Here is a 12,057-nt window from a genome sequence, read left to right on the forward strand (position 1 = left end):
TCTGCAATATTTAGTATGAAATGGAATATATTGAAAATCAATCATTAGGTTCTACTGCTAACTCAAAAGCCTAAGATAATTGTGATGCTACCAATTGAAATTGTGATTATATTTAAATTGGAGACATAAAAAGACTAAAACTCTCTTTGCACTTGCAATCCAAAATAAAAAACATGATTCAAGGGCATGTTATGTCAGGTTTTAACTAGTTTTGAAACACCCCTGCACTGGGAAGATTCAGAACGTTATTTCTCTGGAGTCACAAGGTGTCGAACTGCATCACTACACTTGGGAAAACAAAGCTTATTCTAGTAATACAATTATGGATAAAAAATAATTGCCCTCCCCACCATGACTTTAATGAAATAATGTATCAAAAGGCTAAAGAGAAAAAAAACAAAAAACAAACCAAACCAAAAAACACCCCAAGCACCAGGTCTTCAGTATTTTGTTTGTAAATCACAGTCCTTTTGCTATGTAATAATTTGCTACCTGATGGCTACTGTACAGATTTTATGGACAAATCTCTAAACAGATGTCTGTGTCTTTCCAGGCTTGCAAGCTCTGTCTAATGATGTTTCACTGGAGATATTTTAATGGAGACTGCTTGTATCCAGAATGTAAGTACTTGCTACTTCATATATGCTCACTGGCGGAAGAACCTTCCCAAGTGCTAAAACCTTCTCAAAGTTAAAACTGCTCTGAATTTGATATGTTGAGATTAATCTATTAAAAAATAATATGCTGGTTACTGCGGACATACTGGACATTCTCCTAACATGATTTATTTCCTAGCTACCTACCCTTGCGTAACACAACTAAAACTTGCTTTCCCTTTGTGTGTGTTAGTTTCTAAAGCTGACAGACAACTTCACCTAGGGCAATGCTACCATACTCCAAAAGGTCTCTGAAGCTTGTGAAAATGCAGCAGCCTTGACATGGTCACCATCTGGGAGTAGAGTTTACTCTGCAAACACACTGAAGCTTTAAAGCAACGCTTTTTCTTTCAAGAGAGAGTCTCTCTCTGTAGAGATGTCCATATATTTAGACAAACTCCTTTAATAGCTTTTCAATAAAATTGAAAGGGCTCTCTGTAGCCCTTTAAATTTGTGTTGTCACACAGCAGTTAAGACTCTCTTTGGGACAAAGGACTTTAGCATTAACGGCACAGAAGGACGAGCTATTTCACAGCTGCATCCTTCCTTCACAGAGCTGCCTTACACTTCCTACAACAGACACAAAAAAAGGTGGCCAGTGAGAGTGGATAGGAAATGGAGGAGTTGAGAGGGGAAGGGAGCAATACACGCTGCTCCCCCAACACCTTCTGTGTACAAAAGCCCTGAAGACAAAGGTCAAGCATGGAATTACATTAGTTGTAATGGAAGGGGCATTTAATACCACAGAGTGATGATCGACTGGAGTCCAGAACTGGCACAAAGGCAGAGATGTGGTAAGGTTAAGAACTAGCACTTCAGCATATTATTTTAGATATAAGCAAATATTTATCCTCAAATCCAGAAAATTCTCAGGAAAGTGTTCTTATGAGAGGACTCCCAAAAGATCTCCTTCCCTAAAGTTCTGTCCCTGTTGGACCGACCTAGCAATGTCGCTGAAGACTGAGCAGAGGGGCAGAACTGGGAACAGAACACATCTGCAGGTACTTGTATGGACTGCATAGAATTCTGATGGAACTATCAATTTGTACTCACAGAATTCCTAAGTAAATAAATCTCTCCCCCAAAGCTGTATTTTATCCACAATAGTATTAGTAAAATGAATATTTGGTTCCATTTAAGCACCCATATAGCATCCTTCCTTAAAGCTATGATCTCTGCTATATGAAATTCTCATACTAAATTAGTCATTAAATGCTTAATTTGTACAGGTCTTGATCTAATGCCCCTGTTAAATATGTGCCTCAGGAGTAAGTCAAATGAGTCAGTGTACAGGTTTTTTGTTTCTTTTCTTTTTCTTTTTTTTTTTTTTTTTTACTGAATGAGCAAATCAATCACACATCAGTGTTGTAAATTTATGTGCAAAAGCATTGAAGTGCTTTACTACAAATTACAACGTAGAAACACGTTAACTAAACAATTAAATTCATACAATCAGATTTAGGAATATAACAACACAAAGAAGAAACAGAATTACAGTACATTTACAACACAAGACAAATACATGGAATTCATTAGAAAATATTGTAATAAATAATTCATGAATTATAGTGCAATTGATTTATGCATAAATATAACTAATTGCCTAAAAATCAGTTGTTAACAAAAATCTGTCAAAAATCAAGGCAGCCACAGAGTTTTACTAAATTACTGCGACAATGGAAATACTGCAATTAAAAAACAAATACAAGTATTTGTACTGTAAACAACTAAAAAATCAGTCTCACTAAAGTTAATATACAATTTAATATAAAATTGTCATTAGCTACCAGAAATGGTTTAAACAGCTTTACTGAGCAGTAGTTCTAAAAACAGAGGCACTGTTTTTTAATATAAAATACTTGAGAAACATTCAAATAAGTAGAAAGCATGTAGGGCTTGCTTTCGCCTTCATTTAAAATTCTGCTGAAACATGGATTTTCAGAAAATGTCAATTACTAAGTAGTGACTGGTAACTGAATTTATAAAACAGTTCAAAGTGTGTAATTTAAATGACATTTAATGGAGTACATAGGGGTTGGGGAAGGAGAATCTACACATTTCCCTGCCTTTCCTTAGTTGTGTAATCAAAGGTTAGCCTAATAATTAGAAACAAATAATTCTGTTCCTTTAAACACTTACAGGTTGAGTATCATCTATAAACTATCAAAAAATATTTTAATATACTATTTCTGACCAAAAAATAAATACAAGTACTAAAATGTTGAAAATTAATTATAATATTACATACAAAACTACTGAGTACTGTTAAGTCAATAGTAAAATGATCCCTGATATTATGAATCCTGTTATTTTTTTGGTCAGGTCATCTTTTAAATGATATAAAAAGAGTACTGTAACTTGCCTTCAATATAAACTTCAGATTCAAATTTATAATATTGTCTGAGGAGTAGAAAACACCAGTATGGTACAAATATTAGGCAAAGTATTGAAGCCCCAAATTTTTGCAAGTAAAACTGTATAAAGACAGATCTTGAAACGTTTAAGGTTATTTTCAACTTCACTTTCCAGTGGGGATGCATTAAGAATTTAATCCTTCTGGCCCTCACAAAATATGGCTTAATTCTTTTAAAAGGAAAGATGACCCTGACACTTGCTGTTTTGTAACCTCCTTGTTATCGGGTACAGTTCTGCGTAAAAAAGGATTCATTTTGTAATATGCAAGTAAACCTTAGTCACTGAAGAAGATTCAGTATAGATCTGAGAGACCAAAGAAGTGATACACTGTTTGTGCAGCTTCACTTAAGGAACATTACTGTATTTTAAAATGTAAGTTGTTATTTTTTAATAAGGTTAATAAATATGGGCTAGATTTTGCCATCAATATTGTAAGTATGCTCTCTGCTGACTTTAATGGCAAGTTTATCTAGAAATCAAGTTACCTGATGTGGCCCATATGTATCTAATGTCCCCTTTCAGTTTTTATAATTAACCTATACACAGGCAAATTTAAGTGGGAAAAAAATTGACAATGTATGCATGTGCAACAAATGTATAAAAGTTGGAGAGAAGTCTTTTTCTACCCAAATTAGATGCATACAGAAGTAATTACATTTTGAGAGGAAAAGGGCATTGATGTTCTGTATCAAATGCATGAAGCAAGCCCCCATTCTTCGTATGTAGACACGTTCTTTGTGATATTCCATGAAAAAATTAAGTATGATATAAAGTCCAATGTGAATACTTTGAAATTCATTTAAAAACTGCAATATGAAGGTAATTGGTCTCCCTTAAATTCTATTAAAAGTTACCTATTTAAAGTGAACTGTCTAGCTTCTAACTACCAAATTTATAAAGAATTTATATTATTGAACGTTCAAAACAGCTTCACTGTTCAATATTTGTATTTCTATCAAGACCCTGAACTGCAAATTTGGTTATTAGCAAAATGATAATGTAACTTGGTATTCATTTTGATAAACTGAAAATGTTTTGAAATGTCACAGCAGCAAATACATTACAGTTACAGTGAGGTTTTTCAATAGGAGTGTGACACAATCCTTAAATAAATTTTAAGTAGTCATAACGTCAACTAACCAAACACTAACTTTAAACACTTTGTTTAAACTAACGTTTAAACAAAAAAAAGAACAACAAAACAAAACGCCATTCTCAAGCTCATTCTGTGCACATTATGAACATGCTCTAAGTTGCATTCCAACCTTCTTTTTAAACCTTACAAGTCACCTTATTTTTCAAACTAAAAAGGAAAATTAGGTTTAAGTTTAAATTATTTTATGCTCTTAGTATTCCATCTTATTTCATATTTAATAATTCTATAACTACAGTAATTTCTCAGGTTTCATAAGTGTACACTTTGTAAACACCAATTTCTTTCTAAACCACCAACAAAATTGTCTTAAAATGATAAAAAAATGCAGTTTATGCCTGCTAACACACATTTTTAGTAATGAAATGTTTATTTTTTACTTGTATTGGATATTTAAGTAACGATGAAGTTTTTTTTTCTTTCACAGAATGTACTATATCCTACTAATACTTCACAAATTCACTTTCTTTTAAGGAACTAGCTTTTTAAAAAATCCCTTGATTTGTATAATCTGAGTTACTTACAATTTATTGCAAGTATTCTGTGAAGTTTAGAAGTTTGCTAACCATTGTTCTTGTATTTCCGTAATAAGATGGTTTGTTGAATGGGTAGAGTGGTTTTTCACCAATTAAAAATTATGTTTCACATGACAAATACTTGTTTTCCCAAAACATCTTTATGCTATTGACTACTAAATAAAACCTGAATCTTTTCACCTATTTATACAAGGATTATATTAAATACACACTATCAGAATTAAGTGAGCAACTCTATAATTCTGTCCACAGTGAAAACCCTGAATAAAACTATTTTTCAAAAGGCATGTATGTGGTTTTTGAACTGTATAATTTCACGTCTTCTGTCAGAGTGAACATATGTATTTCTCACACAGTGTGTGTATACAGACATACATACACACACACACAAAACAATTTGCTAACAATTATTCTACACAGGCTTGCTACTATTTCTGCAGCTGCCAGTCCCTGAATCTGTCATATTAAATAAGCCAGTATCTGGTAATCGGAGTTTCTTCTTCGGCGGAGTCTTCAATGTTCCAGATCTTTCTTTTACTTTATATTCTAAAGTGCTGTGAGGTACCCCATAAATTCCTTGTGCTTTGGAAACACTCATTTTCCCACTCATTACCATTGCAATTGCTTCTTCCATTATTTCATGATCGTACTGCCGATAGCGGCCACGTTTTTTTCTTGGCTGCTTATTATCTTTACGATCCAAACTATCTTCTGTATTTTCTGAGGTTCCATCTACTGTCCCATTCTTAGCATTAAGACACAAAGGAGAGAGGTCCCCATGCAGAAAGTAGGAATCAACACTTGAGTGAGTTACAGGTCCAGAACATTCAATTTTGTTCTGTTTAGGGAGTATATTTTTCAATTTTTGAAGAGCTGATCCTTCTAAGACTGAGGAGGTTTTAGAAACGTGGTACATAACATCCAGAAGACCAGCAGTATCAGACTGTGGTTTGGACACAGAACTTATTCTTAGCTGAGGAATTTTTAATTGTACAGTAGGACTTGTAGTTTCATATTGTAGATTTTCACTTTTTTCTTTAAATTGTGTGACCATTCTCTGTAGAGTTAACTGGTGGAGGTAACTGGAAGCTGTTGGGAATTTTAATTCTGAGGTTTCAAGTAGACTGAGTTTACTTTTTTCTGTGCGCTCTGCTTGAGCTCTTGCCCACAAGGCTACTTTTTGTAGGACTGCACAAGTTTCTTTACTGTCTTTAAATGAATAACTATCATTGAAATCTCGAGTTTTGTTTTTAAAAGGTGCAGGCTTTCCTGCTGGTAAGGCTTCTAAGTGGAGAAGTAAAGTTTTTTGAGGTATGCCATAAAGTATGCCTGCTTTATTTATGTCCAGTGCTCCAGACTGAATGTCTTTCAAAGCTTTTGAGAGCAAACCATCTGCAAACTCAGCACTTCTTTCCACATAGTCCTCTCTGTGTCTGTGTAGTCTCCTGGATGGATGGAATGAAACGATGGTAAACTGATGTATGAGAGACTCTCACACAGCTATGGAAGGGAAGGGTCCACTCCTTTATTATACTCCTTGCTTCGGTAACATCACTGCTTCTGATACTTTTAAGCCTTTGAGATGTGGTAGTTAAATGATTATCCTAGCAAAATGTTACAGTTCTGGTAGGACAGTGCGTCAAAAATCATACGGTGGCTTCTACAGCAGCCCTTCCAAGAACTTTATATCCTAGCTCAGTATTCGATAATATTCTCATGTGCTTGCTATATTCCCTTGTTCACATACTTGCAGAGCAACACTGTTATAATTTTAATTATACAATTAACGTTCCATTAAATACCCAAATCCTGAAGGAGTTTTTGTTAGTAGAAACGTGACGTTACCGCTAAACAAGTAATAAAAGAGTCAACCCCCTCATAGAAAATTTGCAGCAATAAGTACATAACTACACACAACCATCCCAGACTTACACAAAACTAGGTTTTCTACAACCATAAGGTAAAGAGCTGTAGTTAACAATCAAGTCCATTTTGGCAAAATAAAACACACGTTTAAAAACTTCTAGCCACTATTTACAGCTTTCTAATTACAAAGTCATATTAATTTTTAAACTTCTTCATATCAGCAAATTAATAAAATGCAACTTTACATCATCCAACAAATATTGCTATTGGACTCCTATTGGTAAGAAGTTATTTTGTAAGACGTACAGGTGACAAAAAGGGTCCTGCTATGGCTAGTGGATGGGAGGATGCCAAAATCATAACGAAATCCAACAAAACAATGCGTTTCACTAGCTTTGTGGTAGCTTTCAGCAGATGCAACAACATTTCTCTTGCTGAATAAAGAAATTTAACTATTTGCCACCACACACCATAGCCAGAACCATGATGTAAGTATAAGTATGATGATTAAGAGCTCTCTCTCTCGCGCGCTTTCTCTCTCTCATATTAAGGAGTATTATAGATAACAGTCATTTAATTGTTCATGTTAGTTGAAGAATATTTTAAATCTAAATATTAACATGGTAATTTTTGTCAAAAATTGAAGTTTCCTAAGTAAACTCTGAAAGAATATATTTGCATTCTCTTCTACTGTCCTACTGCTTTTATTGTGTTACATAATCAATTTTCAGTTCATTTTTAGTAACATGAACTAAAGTTTGGTGATTGTTCTGATAACTTTTCTTTAAACAGAAAAAAAGGAAAAAGACAAATGAAACATATGATATATACATAGACACACACTTATGAGTGACACAAATTCTTTTGAAAGCAAAATATAAACCACACGTGTGTGTCAGTATATACAAATATGTTATGAACATAAAACCTGACTTCAGAGAAGTAAGAGAAATCCCCGATTTTCTTTTACATAAGCCGAAGAGAGTCCTAAACGTTGCTTACCCAGACACCGAGTTTTCAGAACACAATGGATCATATTTGGGTTCTTCCAACCTTGCGCTTTTCTTTGTAGAGAGATCTAGCACTCCATCCCCTGCAAAGAACGAGTAGTGATGATAGCACTTGTTTAAGGATGACCTCAGACATTTTGTCAGCAATTGTGTTGTAGCTATGGCACAGTTTTGAAGCAGTTAAATTTACCTTGCAAATTTCTGGCATCTTATTCCTTTAACAATATCAGCTGTCTGCAAATGATTTTATCTGATTTATAACAAAATTGTCTAAAATTAAGAAAACTCAAGAACCCACGACAAAATCATGAAATTTAAAAGAAGAATGTCTTAAACAGCAATGTCTGTTTTCCTAAAAATCATGTATGCATGGATATTGCACCGTTTACTTTTAAGGCAACCAGAGCAATGTACTTCGTATTATTGTACAAACATACTGTAAACAAACGAATCTGATAATGAAGTTAAAACGGACATAACTAAATCACAGACTTACAGAATGATTTAGACTAGAACGGTCCTCAAGAGGTCTCTGGACCAACCTTCTGCTCTGAGCAGAGTCAGCTATGAGATCAGATCAGGTTACTGGATGAGAAAGGAATAGTAGTACCCCAATAATGGGAAGAGAGCTCAAGCCCATAGTGTTTTCAGTGTATGTGACCTATGTCATTAAACAGCATAAACATTACTAACAGTTTGTTTATACATACTCCCCCTGCTTTCCCCACACAGAAGTAATTGACGTAACTAAAGAATGAGAAAGACCTAAACTAGGGTGGGAGTTCACTCTGTTCAGTCACCAGCAAATGTTATATTCAACATTTATAACTGGATGTTGAAATCTATGAATTTTTGAAATAGCCATATTTTGTTTCAAATCAGTATTTACAAACATTGAAAATTAGCAAACCTCCTTAGTGCCTGACACTTTCCTTCCAGTTAGAGTGTTGAGATTTTTTTGGTTTATATTTTTTAAATCACATTTAATTTATAGATAAATTGCCTGAACATGCTTCATTTCATACCTTTTTTCTTGGTTTTCTGTTTCAAACTTGGGCTGTTTTGTATGCTTGTTATAAGAATCCTTGAGTTTCAACATGTAGCTCAACATTCAACTCTACAAGCAATCTTATGTTAGGCCTTTATACAGTCGTATCATTTTTAAGTTATCACGTATTATTTGCAACACATTATCATGTATTATCTGCAAAACATCAATCAATTATATATGTTTTCCTACAGCCTTTGATTGAAGACATGAAGCATTGGTTGGATTTTCCAAATGCCAAAACTCAAATGTGAATTCGGAATAATAGTTAGGTTAACTCTGCTTTATTCCAATATTGCAAAGAAATGTATTTTAGTGTTAGTTGCTCAACTATTTTATGTTGGAAGAAGAGTAAAGAGAGAAAAATTAACATTGTAGGCCAATGTAATAATATTAAGCATATTTATAGATACACCACTTGTCAAAGATGCTCCTTTTCTCCTAAACTTGTTCCCTTCAAAGTCTTCCTTAAACCCTACGGAAGGGGTTGATTAATGCTAATCAAGCTTTCTGAAGCAGTAATATTCCAGAAGGAAAAGACAAATAAAATCACTACAGAATTATTCTGCAAGGAATATCCAGACTACTACCCAGCTGTTAAAAATCCCAAATACTTGCAATGACCCTGACTCCTGTGCAACAGACAGATTTCATCTGTTGTGCTTCGTTAGCGATACAAACTACATTACCCTTTAAGGGTTTGTGTGTTCTCTTTCAGAATAGTTTCTCCACCTTCAGTTGATATTCACAGGCACTGTGATATAAAATGTTTAGAAGAGATAGCTGGACAAAGTCACTGGAAAAAATACCTCAGAAAACTACCTCAAAGTTCAAAGTCATCAAGTTGCAAAAGCTAATCATTAGGTAGACCACTATTACGTGATTACTAAGAACAAAAGAACACCAAGAATAGATTAAAACAAAACAAAAACACCTAAATGAAAACCCATTTTGAGAAACACTGTTGAAAACCAAATTAATCTGTAACTTTGAAATAGAGAGTTTTGCTAAAGACATTAGAATATCAAGACAACCAACAGGAATGGCTCTTTCTAACCACTCCACAAAGGAATTGAAGCTAACAAGATCTCTCGTAAGATTCCACAATGAAATCTAAACAAACCAAATAATTTTTATGTCCAGTCTTTCAGAATTGGCTTTGACAATATACACCCCCAACAAACTGAAAAAATGACTAAAAAGAGGACAGCACTGAAAATACAGACTCCTGAGACATGAAATTAAATACATTTTGGGCCTCTAAAAGGTAAGCAGAATGGAATAACAATTTCAGATTCAATACAGCTGAATGTTCAACACAGCAAATGCATTTATTAAGTATACATATGACTCTTCCATGAAAACAATGTTCTATGGGAAGGTGATCCTCAGTAAAAAGAGTGAAAGAGAAGCATGTGAGAGATTTGATATCCATACAAAATAGCAGATAAAGTCACCACAGACCAGGCTTTTCTTCAGTGATTTCAGTCAAACAAATAAAACAATCTGATGCAGGAGGTGCTGATAGGTTAGAAAGTTTCATTAAAATGATCCTACTGTTGTTGGATCTTACTGCTTTACAGTAAAATAAATTATGATGAAGGAGCACCTCCAATTGGTAGGAATGCAAGAGCACTGGCAATACATTTTAAGACTAAATGAGATGAAATGAACGTATGTATATATAAACAGTAGAGATCTTCATTTTGGTTAGGTACAAGACCAGAAGTTTACAGAGCCAACTACCTATAACGAGATGCAAATAAACATGTGTCTAACCACATCTCCAAGCCAGGATTTTCAAAAGAAGCCCTGCTTCTGTGGGTACAGCAATACATTTCTGTCCTGCATAAAGTTACAAAGCATTCTAATGCTTCCTCTGCTACACTTACACACTTTGTGCATACACTTACCCAGTTAAATATGATCTTTTGGTATCCTTTCTATGTAATGAGGGCATTAATTTATCCAGGTATTGGTTTCTGTAAGACTGATTTCTCAGCCTAACAAAATTTCTGTTGTAATAGGATGTTCACACAGTGTAGTAATTTTATGTACATATCTCCTGCATGACAAACAGAAATCTGTTTGAACAGCAGTACCCCTTATGATCATGCTTGTCCCCTGGGCACCTTATTGTAAAGGTACAGAATAGAGCAGTTACAACTCATCCTTCAGCTCCTGCCCTAATACAGGACCCAAGTCACACAGTTTTATAGCACTAGGGAACAAAAAACAGATTGTACAGGCGGACAACAAACCTCCATTACTTCCAAGGTAGGAACGGTTCTTTTAAAACCAAACCAGCACTCCTACTATTTCTATCAAATCACTCAAACCAGATGATTTAGGCAAAAATTCTGGAAAGGAAGTGAATAACATCAGGAGCAGAAAAAACTCTATATAATGTGGGTCTAACTAGAGCCATGGAATTGCTTGCACTCTTCATCTGAAACCATGACTTTTACAAAAATAGCCTTCATAAACAGATACTCTGAAATACTGGTTAATATAGAAAAGTTATTACAAGTTTTTCAGGTCTGCTCCTCGTGACCTTCTAATGGAATTATTTCTGCTGCAATCTAATTATTTGGAATTTCAAAGAAATGGCTTGACCTCTGGACCTGACTGCTCAGCATCACATCACCAGGTACAACAATACCAAGGTACAACTAAGCTAAAACATCTTCAGAATAAATAGGACCACAATAATGTGAACCTCCACCAGACTAGCAAGGTTAGAGAACAGAGAAAAAATGAGTCTGTATCAGACACCTGAGTTCCTACAATTGGTATTTCAATACTGATTCTAGCAAAAAAAAATCATTTTCTGATTTTCAGTAAATCTTTCACTGCCTGACTAGGTCAGGTATCTACTCTACTCAGTCCTCTGACTCCAGTCACTGCAGAAACTCCACTCCTAGCAAGGGAGAGCACATCAGCCTGGCCACCACCCGCAGCTCGTTCCTCTCCTGCTCTCCCAGCAGATGCCAATGGATCACAGAACCCAGAGGTCTCTCTCCCTGACTGCTGTCTTTACTATCTGGCCTTGGTTCTGTTAACTGGGAAGCTATCAGAGGCCTTTTCTGAACCCACTGCCACGGTCCTGCTCTACCACCTCCTGTCATAACAGTTCCAGATGTTCATAATTCACCGTGTAAAAGAAACCCCTTACCTTTTTTTTTTTTTTTTTACTTTCCTTTTAAAATGTTTCAGCAAACCCTGCCTAGTTCTAGTATTTTTAGATTTGGTAAATAACAATTATTCCTTTGCCTTATCCATCATACTGTGGCAAACCTCAATATATCTTTAAATAGGAACAAAATGACACTGCCTTGTCTCCAACACCTTTCTTGATGATACCTTGCCCTTC

At 34.8% G+C, this 12,057-nt stretch overlaps 1 protein-coding gene across 7 annotated transcripts in view; it reads right to left on the reverse strand.

Moving 5' to 3' along the window:
• LCORL (ligand dependent nuclear receptor corepressor like) overlaps nucleotides 1–12,057 on the reverse strand; it is an 80,441-nt gene that overhangs the window by 19,393 nt on the left and 48,991 nt on the right. For 4 of the 7 annotated variants that reach the window (XM_068679992.1, XM_068679987.1, XM_068679986.1 and 1 more), the window contains one exon: nucleotides 7,629–7,719. In XM_068679992.1, the coding sequence (XP_068536093.1) occupies nucleotides 7,629–7,719 (91 nt within the window). Of the gene's footprint in view, nucleotides 1–1,010; nucleotides 6,206–7,628; nucleotides 7,720–12,057 lie in introns of those variants that run through there. The other 3 variants (XM_068679991.1, XM_068679990.1, XM_068679994.1) reach the window with 3 other exon arrangements.

The sequence above is a fragment of the Anas acuta genome, chromosome 4 (genome assembly GCF_963932015.1).
Source record: "Anas acuta chromosome 4, bAnaAcu1.1, whole genome shotgun sequence".
In the NCBI taxonomy this organism is placed as follows: Eukaryota; Metazoa; Chordata; class Aves; order Anseriformes; family Anatidae; genus Anas; species Anas acuta.